The following is a 17,981-nucleotide window of genomic DNA, read 5'->3' as shown; positions in this document are numbered from 1 at the left end:
ATGAGAGAACTATTAAACGAAGCATTTGGGGAAATCATATAAGAAAAGGTGGTGGGAGGGTCATGGGAAAGGTTGCTTGTGTCTGATTTATCTGCCCTGACAGGATAAAGTTACAGCATGAGGGATTCTTCACAACCTCCCTCTTTCTCTCAGGCTAGTCTTTGGTCAGCCTTAAATTCTTAAAATTCCACCATCTGACAGAGCGAGTTAAAGGGCAGCTCTTCATCCTGCACTTGAAAAGCACACTGTCTTTTTTAGTAAGAACATTGGCTCTACGGAAAAGCTTGTTTCTAATTGCAAATCCCAGAGGCTTGTCGCTTTGCCGAGCACAAGGCTCATTCAGCCCACTTGCGATGTGGTGTGCTCTCACAGATACTCCAATTATTGATTTGCCTTTTCTTCTCTCCCCCTCACTCCCTTGCTCTCTTTAAATTTGAGTTTAGCTTTGTGTTTCAAGTAGTAATGATGTTTATGGTACCTTGTGTGTCAGCAAGCAGAGCTGATATGAAGGGAAATGTCAGGTTTTTAGATCGGATTCCCAAATAGAGAAGTAAATGGTGCAAGTTTGAAGAGGAAGACAGGGCCAAGTGGGGTAGGTAAAGTAGATGTGTGGTAGAGAGCTACGTGTGCTAAAATTCACCCGTGCTAGGAAATTACTGCAGTTACATACTTTGGGTCTGGGACAGTCTCTTTGCTTGGAAAATGCCTAGCATAATTTAGGCATTACCACAGTCTAAATAACGTTTCCAAAAATACTAAGATGGAAGTAGGCACCTGGCAAGGAAGAACCGAACTTGAACAATACCTTTGGCAGAGTTAGGAACAACAGGGAGTGGGGTCTTAACCTGGGAAGTACTGGGCTGCTGGAGCAATAGCAGTTTATGCCAGTTTATGCCAGCATTGCTGGGGCGGGGGGGCGAGGGGGAGGTTACCTTAAGATCCGTTGTGGTAGCTGTTCAGTACACGACTGACCCCACCACCACCATCCCTTTTTTTTTTTTTTTCTTTTTAATTGAACTGGACTAACAAAACAGTACTTCAGTATTTCTTTCCTCCTTATTCAGTTGCTGGTGCCTGCCTTGGTTATCATACAAAATGGGAAGTTTAGAGGGAATTTACTTTGTTAGTTTTCAGAGTATTCATTGCCTCTTTTGAGCAGCATGTCCCTAGTGAACTTGTTCCCACAGCAAGACAAGCATTTCTCTTCGCAAATAGGGAAACTGAGGCGGAAATGTGTTGGATCTCGGTGTCTGTGGCAGGATTTTGATTCCCAGCCTGGCGTTCACTCTGCCAGGCCCCTCTGTCCTCTGCCGAGGTGCTGCGTGTTCATTGCTGTCATCGACTGCAGCTGCCATGTGATGGATGGCATGTGGGCAGCGCTTCTCAAAGCATCTCCACGTTGTGTACCTGGAAAATGAGCAATTTGTGGTCTTCAGGAGCAAGCGAGGTGATGGTGGCTGAGGCAGAGTTCCTGGTGTGGCACTGACCAGCTGCTGTTGTTGTGTTTCGACTTCTGCAGCAAGTTGGGGGCAGCCTGTATAAAAGCAAAACAACACCCCCATTTCCTACGTCGTTTTGAAGCAGAGGCATTGGTAGCTGTCAGGCTTGTTGGAAGGTGTGAACGGGATCTCTAGCTGTCGTATGGCTCCTTGCTGAAGACACTACAGTTTGTTTTCCTGGGATCATTACTGTCAGATTATGGTGGATTCAGACAGTCAGCACAGTATCAGCAAGGTTTGTTCTGGCCACAGCATTTCAACAAAGCAGTCACCCCACGTGTGAGTGTCTTTTAGGAATGAGTAATGCCCTCCGGGCTGGTGGTAAACACGGGTGGTGAGCATGTCTACAGCGGCAGGCTCCCATGGGGAGTGCTCCTCAGCTTTGTCTTTAAGGGGAATCTCTAACGATGCCGTTCCTCAGCTGTCTATGTGTAAGTGAGGTTTCAGAAAGTGAGTTGGGGAGTTTGTACGCTGAGGCGTGAGGCTTGGTTTCTGTGAGGGTTTCAGAAGCTCATCAGTTTACCTTTTTGAACCAGACAAGAAAACATTGAACTTCAGTAAGTTCAAATCCATGGATTACTATAAAAGCCCCTAGTTTCGTACCCATGCGTTTGTTGGTAGAGATGCAATTCTTGGCCAAAATCAGCTGTTTCCAAGTTGCTTACAATTTACATTAACCAGGTGTGTGTAAGTGTCTAATAAAGACAGATACTCTGTTAACAATGCCAGTGGTTCTGTTTGAAGTGGGTGGGCAAACACAAGCAAAAGAATACACCAGTGTTATTAAAACATTAGCAATGTTTTGGAAATTTGATAAAGTTCAGGCTTGTAGAGGAATGCTGCAGAACAAACTTACTTAAAGAGAGACCATCAAATGGAGCATTTTGTTCAAGTATTGTCCTCCGCGTTGTTCTCCATTGTGGTGGTGTGCTATATATGTTTGTTGTTGGGTCCTCGTCAGGGATCAGGGTCACACTGTGATACAGGTGTAGAACATATACCATGTTAATAGACAGTTTTTAGCCAATGTGTGCAGTGTTTCGTGTATGTAAAACAATAAGGGTTTTCCTTTTTTCCTCTCTCTTACTGGTTGATGTCTCAGCTATCTGGTCTGGTGGGATTTTGTAGTTGAAGGAAAGCCGTAAATGAGTAGTATGTCAGCTGCTTATGAGCCCCATGGTTTGCTGTGTTACTCTGAAGACTCTGACCGTAGCTAAAAGGATGTGTAGAACACCTAGTTTAACTGCATTGGCGTGGGCTTACCAATGCAAAATGGCTTGCAGAAGTTGCAGGCTTCATTGTGTTAATAATGGATTTTGTGTTGATGTAGTTAACGTTGGTGGGACTTTCCACAGAAGAGTATAATAACTGCTGCCATGACGGGTTGGTTTGATTTAGGTTCATCAGCTACACAGACCTTTAACTGATTTCCCAGTTGTGCATTCTTGTCCCTACTATCCCAAAACATAAGTGTCTTTGCAGGTGGTGTCTTGCTGCTGATGTAGAGCCTATAATCTCGCTTTTGCTGTACCTGTTTTTTTTCCAATTCAGCACAATTGAGTGGTACCAGGAATTTCTTCTTAATATATACTAGGATTTACACACACAATTTTGCATTTAGTATCTGTGGAAATAAAGGATGTTCATGTTATTCCACTGCTGTGCTTCGGGAATGGGCTCAGCACATGCTGCTGCCTGTGGTGTTAGTTCTGTACTTTGAAGTATGGATCCTGTGCTGTGCACTCAGTGCAACTGTTTACTGTCAGGTTTTGATGTATAGGCGCAACTGCGCTTGGCATAATGTAAGAAATCTTTATTGGGCCAAGAGGTAAACTAAGACAGAGGGGCAAGGAACCTCACTATGCAAACTCTTAGAGTTGCTTTTGTAAACATCAGCAAGACAGCTGTGCTTGTGATTGTATTTTATTCTCAGAACTGCACCATGCTTTTCCTCCCATAAGGTATGTAAGGTTATTGCTTCTCATTTGCCACAAAATGGAAAATCCAGTGTAGAGACCTGCTGTTCAGAGGACCTGAATTTATATTCCTCATAGCAGCTTCTATACAAGTATTAAAACACATGTTGGAGTGGGCTTTACATGGTGCGGTGTCAGCCTTGGAGTCCTGTGTTACAGTCATTTTTCCTGCCCTCTGACCAAAGTGAGCATTCAGGGAAAACTTGCACCATGGGATAAAAGAAAACTCTTTACTACTGAACACCAATTTAAAGTAATAAGAGGAAACACAGTGTTTTAGTGTTTGCTTATATTAAGGTATTCTTGGTTGGAATTGGCTATGAATTAAAACTAATATTTTTCCTTCAAAAATTTCATTCTAGGAATTATTCCTTCTACGTGCTTGACAACCACAATCTTCAGCAGCTGTGGGACTGGAACCATCATAACTTGACGATCAAGGAGGGGAAAATGTATTTTGCATTTAATCCTAAACTGTGTGTTTCTGAGATTTACCGTATGGAGGAAGTTTCAGGAACCAAGGGACGACAGAGCAAAGGAGATATAAATCCAAGGAACAATGGGGAGAGAGCCTCTTGTAAGTAAATGAACAAATAAAAAAAAAAAATCTTGAGGCAAACTGCACAGGAGGGTGTCACAAAAAACCCAAACCAACACACTGCCACGTTGCTGACCATTACAATATTTAGAAGTTAGAAATTACAGCAGGCTTTCAGTCATTCTACTCGTTCAGTTTTTAAAATGTAGCTGTGAAAGTATGTTTGCATGCATGGAAAATTACGTGGTTACATAGTCACTATCTCATCTGTAAAAACCATTTGATGAAGACGACTGCTTTCCAAATACCCTTTTTTGTGACAGCAGCATCGTATAACAATAGGAACATACCTGGAAATGAGAAATAAAATCTAGCGTTTTGGTATATTCAATGAGGAGCAGTTTCTCCGTTTCCTTCGCAAATGTACGTTATTATGGGTATTTTCCTCTCCGATACCTACTCTTTCTTGATACTAAGGAGACTGCTGAATAACAATTCCACAGACACCAAAACAAACTGTTTCTGTTATATTCAATCTTCTTTTCAGCTCCTGACAAATATTGTACTTTGTTGCTAGAAATGCTTGTTGTAAACTCAATTTTCTGTGCATTATTTTTGAATTACTTGCTTTTGAATTGAGAACACCTTTTAGTGTTCTACAGTATTCCTAAACTTCAGTGTCTCTGCACTGAAGCTTGGATTCTGCAATGGTCAGAGTTATTGGAAAGTCCTCTTTTGGCTTTGGTGGTCTTCACATCAGGTCGGCAGGTGTAACACAACACATTTAAAAGCAATCTCTCATCTAGGAATTAAGATGGTAGAGTGCTTTACAAATTTGACCTCACACTCAAACTCTTAGAACTGACAATGCATTTTTCTTTGGTCTATTTGTGGTGTTCTTGGAGCTGAGTAAATTAAAATAGATCTTGTGTATAAGTCAAGTCCCCTTGTTCTGGATGGTGTTTACAAAACTAGGACACGTACTCTGCTGAATGTCTCTTTAGGCATGATGCATAAATGCAGATGGCATAGATCCTTGTTGTAAGCACACTCCATTCTTTGCACATTCAATAGAGCAAAGGCTTGCAGTCCTGGAGGAGTTACAGACACACAGCCAGTCCTTACTACCACTGAGGCTAGTGCCAGCCACTGCCTGTTTTTTTAAAAAACCATTACAGAAAGCTTTCTGACTCTGAGAAGGGGAAAAGAATCAACAAAAGCTAAACTGCCTTTGAAGAGATAGCACCAATAGTGCCAGTGTACGAGGGTGAAAACCCCTTTATTTTCAGAGACTGCTGTGGAACATTAGAAACTAACTCACAGTTGACACTTAGAACACAATTTCTTCATCCAACAATTAAGTTTTTAAAATGCTACTTTGTTTTGGATTGGAAAGCTTGGTGCTTTGGTAGTGGGAAGCTGTTCATTTCAAAGCTGCCAGCTTCCATCCAGCTCTGTTCGGAAGAGTAGCTGGAAGCTGCTGCCATCAAATGGTTGTGCTGTATATGAACTGAGTTTTGCAGTTCTTGGTCCAGCCCTTCATGAATAGGTATGTAAACTCCTTTGTCCACTCCCCAGAAAAACAAATTGTAGTTGTCCAAAGTTGTGCTGGAAAGTGAGAACACAGAGGTCAGTTACTGCTCTGCATGTGCGTTGGAGTCAGATGATGAATTTAGTGCTTCTAAACCCATCCTGTGAATAAACAGGACTTCCATCCCTCACTCGGGGAGAGTCTGAAGTAGTTTTCAAGAGCTTTCTGATGATGCATTAAAAGAAAATCTGCCTCAGAAAAAATAACAAGAAGTAGCTCCAACATACTCTAAAATGATTGCCGGGGTCATTGCTTACCCTTAAGCATTCAAATGTAGTGGGATGAAATAAGAAGTTCTACAGAGATGAAGGCGGTTGGTGTACTGTGGTATCGTAGACACTGCCAGAAAGGCTAATTAGCTAAAACTGATACCTAAGAAATAGCAAGAACTAATAGGTGATGTGATGCTAACTCTGTCATGTCTTGTCTTTTTGTATTGCAGGTGAAAGCCACATTCTGCGTTTTGTTTCCAACACTACGCTCAAGAATCGGATTAAGCTAACATGGGAACGGTATCGCCCTCCAGATTATAGAGATCTCATTAGCTTCACTGTTTACTACAAAGAAGCGTAAGTAGATGTCGTCAGAGACTAATTGGGACAGTCCAAGAGGTGGTAGACTATTCTGACTTTTGGTTTACCAGTGAGAAAAGTTAGTCAGCAAAGTCCTGCAGGTAGTTCCTGTTTCATGCAGTTCACATGTTCCATCCTGAAGTCGCACTTTTGTTTGAATTCTTTTCTTGGTGGAGCACAGGCCCCCTTTAAAAAGAGGATTGCTTTGATTGAAGCCTGCGAATGGATTCCAAATCCATCAGGAAATTTCAAATTTGGGGCAGGGAGGGGGGGAGGAGATATATGGCTTGGCTGTTCTCAGGGGTCAAATTTGGAGCCCTTTGTAAGTCATGTCATGTTTACCGAGATCTCTTCCTTCTCTAGTCATGGTACTGACTAGAGAGCATCACAGATCAGGAGTTTGTCCTATCACCTTAATGACTTGCCTACTCAGGTTTTGGGGTTATTTAGATTATCTAGCTTTGGTAGTTTTCTGCGTTAGTATCTCTTGATAATGAAGGAGCGGGACAGTTGCTGGAGAGATCCTAATTTTGTGCAAGGTGTCTCTGCCCTGCACGTCCTTGTAGTTTCTCAGATTTAAAGTAGTCAAAAATGCAAATGAGCACACTAATAACTCTCCCAAGCAGTTTGGGGGTGTGAAAGGAAGGTTCAGAATCCTGGTAATGACATACGGAACAAGGCTGCAAGACACACAAGCACAAACTGTTCATGTCCAGCATGGCTTGAAAAAGAATATCAGTGTGACCGTGTACTATGATGCCATAAACTTAGTGCTGATGAGTCTGTAGTACTTAAAAACAAGAATAGTACTTTATATGCTCTTGCATATAAAGTGTTGCAACTTATGAAAAGTAGAACTGTGTAACTATATAAGTGTGTTTATATAGTGTGGAAATAAAGGGGCAGGGGGGGAGCCTGTTGGGCTGGTCAAGGCCAGTCATGGAAGTTTAGGTTCTTCATGGTAAAAAGCTCAGCCACTATCAATAACTGTTTTGAGTTGTTTCTGTTTCATATCTGCTTAGTTAAAGTCTAAATATGTCTGAAGCATTTCACAGTCTGTTTTGGATAAAGAAAAATAATCAGTGTTTTCTTGGAGAACCTTGTATTATTGCTAGTGACTGAAGGCAAGACATACAGCTGAAGCTGAACTCTGAATTTTGTAGTGCTTGGAAATAAATAAGAGTTTTATTCTGTTTTATTCTGCTATGGAAAAGAAGTAAGCTTTATTTGTTTTGTTTAGGAACATTGAAGTGAGGCACTCTCATGACAATTTTTAGGAGAAAATAAACATTTTGTACTACTTTTTTTTCTTTTAATATTTCAGACCATTCAAAAATGTGACAGAGTACGATGGGCAAGATGCATGTGGCTCCAATAGCTGGAACATGGTCGATGTTGACCTACCACCGAACAAAGAGAACAATCCTGGAATTTTACTGCAAGGATTGAAACCTTGGACTCAATACGCCATTTATGTCAAGGCTGTTACCCTCACAATGATGGAAAATCATCATATTCATGGAGCAAAAAGTGAAATTGTATATATACGAACCAATGCTGCAGGTGAGATGCTGGGCTCCTGGGTAAGAGGTTGATAGCGCTGCAGGTATGCTGCTTATATTATTATGCAATTTCTGTTGTTAATACAGAAATTGAATTTATGTGCAGATGAACCTAGAAAGTTTCAGTAATTATGAAAGCATTAAGATTTGAAATAAAACTCTGGTTGTTCACACGTTCTTGTCATTGGGCACTGTGGGAGTTTTTTGTAGTTAGGATTTCAGACTTTCTTCCGTTGGTGACAGTAAATTTAAGTGCAACTTCGGATTGGGACTGTAGGTGGTTGCAGTTGAACCCTTAATAACCGTTGCTGGGGCATAAATAGGAAATCTTTTCTTTGAAATAGAATGGTGTTTTTTCTTGAATTGGGATTCACTTTGAAAGCTTGCATCAAAATACATTGTAGAATGCTCTAGATTTAAATGCCTTCCTTCTATTTTTTTTTCTTTCTTTTTTCCCCTCCAGTGCCATCCATTCCCTTGGATGTTATTTCAGCATCCAACTCCTCATCCCAACTGATTGTGAAATGGAATCCTCCCTCTCTTCCCAATGGCAACCTCTCATACTACATCGTACGATGGCAGCAGCAACCTCAGGACAGTTACCTTTACAGACACAATTACTGCTCCAAAGGTAAGAAAAAGAAACGTGGTTGTGTTGAAATGCCTCTGACTCTTACCTGCCAGCACACTTTATTTACAAGAGCTAAAGCCTATGCCCTGCTTCACAACTCATTTGTGAATAAAAGCAAGTAGAAGGGAATGAGTAAAGATGGATTATTGTTGCTGTATTCACAATATGGAGAGAAAAAAAACAAGCCACCTTTGTTCTATTCTTTTAAGATAAAGTCCCAATTCGAAGATATGCTGATGGGACCATTGATACAGAAGAAGCTACTGAACCCACCAAGCCGGAGGGCTGTGGGGGAGAAAAAGGACCTTGTTGTGCTTGTCCCAAGACAGAGGCAGAAAAGCAAGCTGAGAAGGAGGAAGCAGAGTACCGGAAAGTCTTTGAGAACTTCCTTCACAACTCCATCTTTGTGCCCAGGTAATGGATTTTGGTCACTTTCTCTTTGCAAGTAGGGCTAATAATTAAATTTTTTAATGTTTCCTAGAGCTCAGGCTTCCTGGACATGAAAGCATATGTAGGTAACACTTGAAACAAACATTGCCTTTCCTTTTACGAGACAACCCACAGCCTTACCTTGCAGTTTCTCTTTTTCACTAATTTTCATCTCTTTCTCTCAATTTTATCTAATAGTAAGGGTTCTTACCTATATTGTTCAAGGACTTCAGTGATGGTTTCTTTTCAGAATCAAGAGTCACTTGAGGAGCTCTTTGTCTATAAGGGTTTCAGAGATGAGCAACATGTGGCAGACAAAGGGTTTCAGATGTGATCTTTCTCTAAGTAGCCATTTAAGTGCTTGTGTTCCTAATCTGAAGATTTATTTGCCTTTGAAATTGAGGGCGTAGTCACCTCACAGAATTGAAACTGGTCTTCCTTTCTCACTGCACTAATTGCAAAGGGTGTATTGGTTTCCTGGGTCCGTGCTGCAGAGAAGTATTAAATATGCCCACTCTTCCATGATAAACACTGCTGCTTACACATTAAGTGCAATAGTAACGATTTTACGCTGCAGCATAGAGTAGATACTACTGAATTAATCGGTGATTTTGATCCTTGCGTTTCCAATTTATCCTTCATGTAAGCCATTCTTACATTAGATAATTGGATCCTGGGGCCTAGCACAATGTGTATAGCTGTATGGTACGGTCTATAAGCAATCAGATTTCAGTTGTGCGTGTTATCTCATTGTCTCTGGCAGGTGAAGTTTATGGTGAAGTCCTGTGCTTGAGAACTCCAAAGTGTGGCTTTGTTACTCATTAAAACTGCTTTATTTCACTCTCCATTGTGATTTTTGGACCTTTATTCAAGGATGCGTTTGATTGACTTGTTTGTGGTTGGGACTGTGATGTGTGCAGAGCTTCTTAGCTTTGTCCAAAAAATGAGGAACTAAATACTGCCTCTCTTTGGAAGTGCGAAGTATTGTATCCGAGATGTGTTTGAGTCATATTTAGCATTTGTGGGTGAGCTTGTGCAGTGTTTCCCTGCTGACGATGAGAACCAGCAGCAAAGATGAGGTTCAAGAGAAGTAACAGCCACTACAATTGCACAGGATGTAATTTCTGAGCAATGTGAAATCTTGTAATTGTGATCTTATCTTGGACTTTATGAAATAGCAAGGAGTTTTGAAAGGCATGTGTCAGGTCTAAACTACTTGAAAGTCTATTACAAAGGAATTTTTTTATTTCACCAAAGCTTTGTTGTTTAAAATGCATTGTTTATCTTCTCCCAAATTTTTTTGCATTCCCCCCCGCCAGAGGAAACTCACAGAACCTTGAACTTGGACAGCAGCAAATAAACTAAGCAGTTCACAAAGAATTTCCTGGAAGCTTGACCATCTCCCAGTTTTCTTAAGTTACTGTCATAAGGGTGTTTTAGTAACAGCAAGGTCAGATAAGGTACAACACTCGGAAATAGCTGCATAGCTAAGCAACTTTAAAGAGACTATATGTCAGGGAAATTACAAGCGAGTGAGACATCTCCATAGGACAAATCTAAGCAGCTCATTCCTTGCTGATGGGGTTTTTTTTCCCTCTTTCCCAAGGGAGAAGTTAATTAATGTGTTAATGCAAACCTCAATAGCAGTATTTGTTTCCAGTGTTCTACCTGTCTCCAGGATATTATGAAAGAGATGCAGCATGTAATACAGCGTTAAAATGTTTGACTGGGTGGTTTGAAGGTTGTTTGAAAAGCCTGTTGATCTAATCTTGTGTGCAACTTCTGGATGACCCCGTGTGTATTACTGCAGCGGTGAGCTGGATTTCAAACATCAGGACTATGCTTAGTCTTGCAGAGACACTCGCAACCACTGGAGGATGAGTTATTCTTCAAGTTTTTTGGTTCTCTAGTGAGCAGGATGAAACGGGTTCCATGTGTAGTAGAACGTATCTGAGAAGTAATATTAAAATTGCCATAAAGTATCAGACAGCTTTTATGTTAAATGACCCACTTTTTTTGTTTCTTTTTAATTTCTATTTGATTTACTTTTTCATAGTATTCTAATTTTTCTCTTGCATTTCTCTTTCCTTCCTCTCATTTAACAGAATAGATGAATTTTCATGTTTTTCTCTAGTCTTTTCCTTGGATGCTTGTTTTTTGTCTCTTCCTGATACAACTGTAGTTTTCACCAAGAGGTTTTGTGTTGCTTTATCCTTTTCCCCAAAGGACTGTACCTTTTTTGTTTGTTTGTTTTTGTTGCCCCAGATACCACCAAAGAGTTGAAACTTCATGCATCCCATAAAAGCAGTGATAGACAAAGTCATGCCTTTTGGGTTCTTGCATTGGCACATGCTGTTGTGGTTGACTGAAAAGGAACATTTTATTTTCACTGCTTTTATCACAAAATCTGTGCAAATGTTCAGTGCTGGGCATACGGTGTGTTTTTAGCAGTTCAAAAGTTTGTTCTTTCCACTGAATTAAAGCAGGAAATGAATGCTCATCCTAAGCAAGGTGAATAGCTTTAATAACTGCCATAAATATCAGTGTAGAGGAGGCACAAGTGCTTACATCTCCTGTGAAATTCCCCCATACCCCAATAACAAGTTATGACATTCACTTGTATGTAGCTCAAACCGCTTTCTTGGTAACTTAGGAAGTTTCTTCCTTGTCTTCGTTTGTTTCTGTGCTGTGGTTTACATGGCATCTGAGAGTATCAAAAAGACTACTCAAGACATAGTAAAAGGATTTTGGAAGATTTTGTAGTGAACTCCTAAAAAAAATTTCATCCAACCTCTGCCAGAAGATTTCAAAACCAAGTCAGCCTATTCTTGGCGCTCTCTGCAGCGTGCTGTTTTGTGGCTGAATGTACTGAGGCAGTATATTTGACAGCGAATTAACTTCTCCTGTTGAGTCATCTTTCTTCCTGTTGTGTGTTTGAGGGAGGCTTGATTCGCCTGGTTTGTTACTTGCTCTGATAGAAATGTCCTTGATAACCCTTGCACTGACCAGGTGCTAAACAGGCACTGGCAGAGTGATTTCAGGTGGGATATGATTCAAACCAAAACTGTTTTCGTAGTGTGAATCTTCTTACGTTCTCCTTTAACTCCCCCGGTGCATTGCTTTCCAGGCGTGAGCAGTCCTGCAGGCTATGAAGACTAGGAGAGCAGGAGCTGGAGAAGCCAGCTTGCCCTCTGTCGTTACTGCTCCTGTGCAAATCGGCCTCGGATCTGACACAAGAGCAAGTGACAAGTCTAACGTGCGGCAGTCATGTCTTGGTTAGCTAGTACCGTCCAAGTGTTTATAAGAGTATTTTCATACTGACACTTGTACTGATACTCAGGCCTGTCCACTACAACAGTTTCTTACTCTTGAGAAAGTCGTGGTCTTGCTGTAAATCCTCAAGTTTTTAACTCTGCATAAATTTCAGGCAGATGCTTGTAAGGCCAAGCAAAGTTGCTTGGTGAACTCTTTGCTATGTGCAATATTAGTGCTGTGTTTTCTCGTGTAGGAAGATTGTTTCTTTGCAGAGCTTTGGTTTGGGTGAGAGAAGTAGAGACACGTAAATCAGCACACCTTAGTGGAGTGGTGGTTAACATCCATAGTTTTCAGCTATCTTCCAAGGTTTCTTAGTGCAATACATTCAAAGTTCTATAATTTCCTTGCAACTGAAAAGGAAGTTAAGCCTACTGAGAGTTAGCTTTGCTAATCCAGCAAACTTCAAAACAGTGTTTTTCCTAACCTTTTCAGCCTTTAACATCTGATTTTTATTTTTAGCGTCAACATTACTGTCATTAAATACAAATCTAGGTTGCTCGTTGAATAACAGTGAAGCCATTTTTGCTATTCAGTTTATTGTGAGAGGTCAGAAGTTTGTACATTTATCTTGGGGCACAGGGTGAGCTTCAGAGTTTTGACTAGTTTCTGGCCAAAAGAGAGAGCAACAGGATGTGCGCGCATGCGGCAGGTTCAGATTAAGAGAAAACTTTGGTCTCGTTTTGCAGTTTATTTAGCTTTTTTAATAGCAGTTTTACATATTTTACTGGGGTTTTTTGCACAGAGCTGGAGAAAAAGCAGTGTTTTGCTAAAGAGACCTTTTCTATACCTGTCTGTTTGCTCCACAGACCTGATCGGAAGCGGAGGGACGTGTTCCGAATCGCAAATGCCACTTTGGCCACTCGAAACAGGAATGCGACTGGGACAGACCACTTCACCAATGTTTCTGACGCAGAGGAGAGTGAGGTGGAATACCCGTTCTTTGAGACCAAAGTGGATGGCAAGGAGAGAACTGTGATCTCCCATCTCCAGCCTTTTACTCTTTACCGCATTGATATCCACAGCTGCAACCATGAAGCTGACACACTTGGTTGTAGCGCTTCCAACTTCGTCTTTGCAAGAACCATGCCTTCAGGTATGCTCTCACAAGTATAAAGGTTTCTTTTATTTTCTGGAGAGAGAGCAATCTCATGGAGGACAAACCCTCCAAAACCAGAAAAACGTTGGGGTATAATAAAAAAAATCATATGCAAGAAAATGAACTGGAACTATATAAAACTTTGTTACAGTAGTTTAATGTCCTTGACTGGCCTCTCGTGTGTACTGAGCAATGCGTATTGAGTCTGTCCTGTGATGTGGAGAAGGGTAGAAGTGTGTGCGTGAGTACCAAGGTAATTATGAGAGAATCTGTTTCCCAGTGATGTAGGTGAGCCCCACAGATCTGGTAGGTTTTATTCTTCAGTTCCCTGTGTGCTGAATGGAGACAGGGGAACGTTTCTCTGCTAATGTTTAGTTTTGCTCTGTTCACTCTGAACTGTTTGCAGATGTTAGAGTTTTGCTGGTGGGAACATTTGCCAAATGTTTCTTCTGTCACAGAAGGACCATGCGTTTGTCCAGCCTGGAAACAGGAGGAGTACTGTGTTGCTTTGTGCCCAATCGCCGGCATCTAGAGTACTTCAAATAGGAAGCATTGAATGCTGTACTCGTGTTTGGGACTTCTACAGATTGTACTTCTTCTGAGAAGAATAGAGATGATTTTAGTGTAAGCTCATACGCATCCAGCAAAGAGCTTCTGACTCCAGCAGATGTCTGGGAATTTTTGATGCAGAATGGTAGCAATTTTGTTTTGTTTCTGGAAGGAAAGACTATCATAATCCAGATCCAGCTGTGTCAGTAAAAAAGCAAAAAGTATTGCTTATTTCAAGGAAATGGGAAAATCTGTGAGATCAGGCAAAAGGAAATAAGTATTCTCAGGTTCTTAGCACATGGCTCTGAAAATTAAAGGCTAAACAATTCTGTTTTCCTCTAAACCTAACAACTGTATTTTTGAAAAAGTGGCCTTTTTTTCTTTGACTGGAACGGTCTTCATATTCCTGTCAAGCTTTGAATAAAACACATAAAATTATCAAGAATGAACTAGAGACAAAGCAATTCCTGAATTGCTGATGAGACTCCATTTTAAACTGTGACAGATTTCCGAAGAGTGGATGTTTTAGGAAGGGGATGTCAGCGGGTCAGATCTCATCTGTTTACGGCGATTTGGTGGTTACACCGTTTTGGTGCAGTGGAAAGTTTGGAAGGAAGAACGAGGTTCTTAGGCAGACAGGTAGAGCACGGTGACTAACACAGAGCCCATAGCAGGTGAAGCTCTGTGCACCGCACTGTTTTTCTGGCAATCAGCTGTTCAGACTCTGCTAATCTCTCCAGCAGGCCCCTGGCCAATGCACTTTGTTCTCTGGGTCTCTGAATAGCACTTACTGCAGTGCTTTGATACCCAAAGAATAGTACGAACCTTTTATTTTCCTCAGTTGTTGCGTAAGTTCCCGTTTCAGTAATAGGTGTTCTTCTCACATCACTTGTAAATATTTTACAGAGGGAGCAGATAACATTCCAGGAACGGTAGCATGGGAAGCAAAAGAAGAAAATACCGTCTACCTGAAGTGGTTAGAGCCTGCAAATCCAAACGGGCTGATACTGATGTATGAAATCAAATACGGGCAGCATGGCGAGGTGAGGGTTTGACATTTCTCTGTTAAGAGTTAGTGCTTGTAACTATAATTTGTACACAAAATGGGATCTTTCTTAACATGCTTCTGTGTGGTGCTGCAGACCAAAGATAGGAATTGTGATTTCAAACACCCAGCACTGACCAACATGCCAGTCCTTTGTTTCGTTTATTTTGACAATTATTTTTTCCACATACCTCCATAAGGTGTTTGAAGAAAAACTGATCAGATGGGGCTTTTAGTTATAACCATTAGCTTATCCTGCAGCTGTATTGTTTTCTCAAGAATGAACATGAAGATATTCACATGAACTGTAAATTGCTTTTTTCTTGTAGGAGAAGCGGGAATGTGTTTCCAGACAAGAATACAAGAAGCTAGGAGGAGCTAAGCTGACTCATCTGAACCCCGGAAACTATTCTGCTAGAGTTCAGGCCACTTCGTTAGCTGGAAATGGGTCATGGACTGAGCCAGTCTCTTTCTATGTGCAACCCAAATGTAAGATGAATGTTTGTTGGCTGTGTCAAACTGGGGGACTATTGTCTTTTTAATAATTCCTGATGTTTACATATGTAATTGGGCATATAATCTTCTTGCCCATACTCTGAATACTCCTCTTATTTGCTGGTGCTTCCTTGGAAACTCTGTTCCATTTTTTGGCAAATGTTGACAACTGGGAGATGTATCGGAGGTGTGGTCCTTCTCTTGCATGCATTCTATATATATATGAGAGGTGCAACTAGGTGGTGGGTGTGTAGAGCACACTACTGTGGCTTCCTGTGGTGTACAGCTCCCTTGGGAACGTAGTGTTAGCCTTAATGACCTGGGGTGAATTGTACAAAACCTGTGGCAATAAGGCAAACCTGCTTTAAATTGCAAAATAATGAAAGAAACAAATAATATTTTTAGATTTTTGGCTGGCAGGTTTTTTAAAATACCAAGATACTTTTTCATATTACCTGTTCCAAGTGATATTTGATAAAAGATAACGTCCTCATGAAAGGGTGATGCTGGTCCTGACAATGGGAGTAATTTGTATTTTGGAAGAATACCACCACAGTGTCCACAGGGACCCTCTCAAGAGCTTCTGTATTTGATCGTAGAGCAGACGTATCCACAGAAAACTGGAACTCCATCTTTTATTCCTTTCTGGTTTTCTAATTGCTGGACTTTGAAGAACTGGAAGTAAAGAACAGTGTGTGCATATTCTGAATACAAGTATAAGCAATTGCAAGGTAAACAAAAGATGGAAAAAAGGTGAATATGATAGTGAACAATTACATATTGTTCACTGCGGAATGTAAGCCCTTAAGCGTAACTTGTGAAAACAAACCCGGACAAACACTGTTCTGTACAAATTAATATTTTTTGCTGTCTGTTTTCTTGTTCCACTCATCTGCAGTCAGGGAGTGTTTCTGAGTACATTTTTCCACATCAGACAAGAAAATGAGTACTTTGATTTCTTCCCTGCATGGAAATATACTGAGTGGGGTTTGAATGTTTCTTTGTTAATGGAGATTTTATAGAAACCCTGATACAATTGTTTTCTTGTTGGTTGCAGCAGCAAACTATGGAAACTTCTTGCACTTGATAATTGTGCTCCCTATTGCTTTCCTGCTCATCATTGGGGGATTACTGATAATGCTATATGTCTTTAACAAAAAGAGGTGAGTTGTATATGCTTGCAGTTAAAACTGCAGGAGGGGAATGTTTATTTTCAAATCTGTGCCCATGGAGCAAGTTAGAAATTAAAAAGGGAAATGGCATTCAGAGGACTAGAGAAGCTAAAGTAGATTCTGTCTTGTTGGTGTGTAAAAGGAGGTGGTTTAGAGTTACCAGCAAGCATCTGGCTTGTTTGAGATATGAAGAGGCTTTTTATTACAGTATCATGTTTGAGAGGGAAGGGTTGTCAGGAACATATCCACTGGGACAATGATGGCAGACGCTGAACCTATATAATCAGAAGCTTTGACTGAAATATGGGTCAATATAAGTCATGAAAACTGAGTTCACTGTAGGTTAATTTGATTTCTTGCAAATTCTAGAGGTTTTTTGAAGTCTTTACATCCACTTAAAAATTACATCCTGGACAGAGCAGTCTAGGGGACTGTTCTATTGATTTGTTTTCCTCAGTTTTGTTTTTTGTAACTAGCAATTTTTTTTTTTAATTGAAATACATAATGAGAACTTACTATTAAGTCAGTGCAAATTGCAACTTTCTAGATATGGAGGATTTTTATTACACTCATCTAAATTGTGGTCACTGAGTATCCCATTATTTCCAGCTCCAATTCATCTGTGTGCAGACAGTACCAGTTCTCTGAAGCACTCCAGAAAGGGTTTTGTATCTAGTGAAATACAATACCTGCTTGGCCTTCCCTTGGGCTCTCCTAGGTGAAATGCCAGACAACTCAACCTTCTTTAAACTGTTGTTCTAGCCCACAAGTATGTTTTATGTTTTGATTTTCTGAGATCTGATTGATAATTTTATTTCTACAGCCTGCCTCCTGCAAGAGCTCTCTCAGTGCTGAATAAATATGTCTTATTCTGAAAATCAGCCCAGTAAAATTGGGGTGGGTGGGTGTGTTTTTAAAATAAAATAATAGAAACACTTACAAAATAGTTGAGTGGAATTCCCCATTAGAAACAATCTTGTCCTTTGCTAGCTCACTTCTCTCCCACGGTAGGTGATGTTGAAGTACGTTCTCAGCCATGGGTCTCCTGGGTGTATCACCATACAGTTGCTTTTCTTAAAGGAAGTTTACCCAGCAGCTAAAAGTACCTTGTGTTTATGCTTTTCTGGTGCTGATTTGGTATAGAGAAAACTGCAGGTTTCCTGGGAAAGCTGTTCTGGGCTGTTTTCCCATTGATTATGTGAGGTAGCATAAGAACTTGGTTTGTCTTCTTTGTCTGAAAAGCTCTCCACATACAGTCAATAATACTCTGCCGTTGAGCAAATGGTGAAAAGCTGTAGAAGAGATGGTCTGAAATTTACTTAGGTTTAAATATTAAAAAAGAAAAAAAATATTTTTCAACAGGAACAGTGACAGACTGGGCAATGGAGTACTCTATGCTTCTGTGAACCCCGAGTACTTCAGTGCTTCAGATGGTAAGTGTGCCCTTGCACTTCTGATGCTTTTACTTTCATATATTCTGTGTCTGACTCTGAAAGTACAAAAACTCCAAA

The 17,981-nt window shown here is 40.6% G+C and overlaps 1 protein-coding gene across 4 annotated transcripts in view; it reads left to right on the top strand.

Moving 5' to 3' along the window:
- The window catches only part of IGF1R (insulin like growth factor 1 receptor), a 191,807-nt gene that overhangs the window by 147,415 nt on the left and 26,411 nt on the right, over positions 1–17,981 (top strand). For 3 of the 4 annotated variants that reach the window (XM_054837120.1, XM_054837122.1, XM_054837123.1), the window contains exons 6-15: positions 3,838–4,052; positions 6,047–6,173; positions 7,501–7,739; positions 8,202–8,369; positions 8,579–8,783; positions 12,920–13,206; positions 14,665–14,801; positions 15,133–15,292; positions 16,356–16,461; positions 17,833–17,903. In XM_054837120.1, coding sequence (XP_054693095.1) covers positions 3,838–4,052; positions 6,047–6,173; positions 7,501–7,739; positions 8,202–8,369; positions 8,579–8,783; positions 12,920–13,206; positions 14,665–14,801; positions 15,133–15,292; positions 16,356–16,461; positions 17,833–17,903 — 1,715 coding nt within the window. The remainder of the gene's footprint in view (positions 1–3,837; positions 4,053–6,046; positions 6,174–7,500; positions 7,740–8,201; positions 8,370–8,578; positions 8,784–12,919; positions 13,207–14,664; positions 14,802–15,132; positions 15,293–16,355; positions 16,462–17,832; positions 17,904–17,981) is intronic. The other variant, XM_054837121.1, reaches the window with a different exon arrangement.

The sequence above is a fragment of the Grus americana genome, chromosome 10, assembly GCF_028858705.1.
Source record: "Grus americana isolate bGruAme1 chromosome 10, bGruAme1.mat, whole genome shotgun sequence".
NCBI lineage: Eukaryota > Metazoa > Chordata > Aves > Gruiformes > Gruidae > Grus > Grus americana.
Note: the sequence above shows the minus strand (reverse complement) of the source record. Positions and strands in the feature narration are given on the sequence as shown.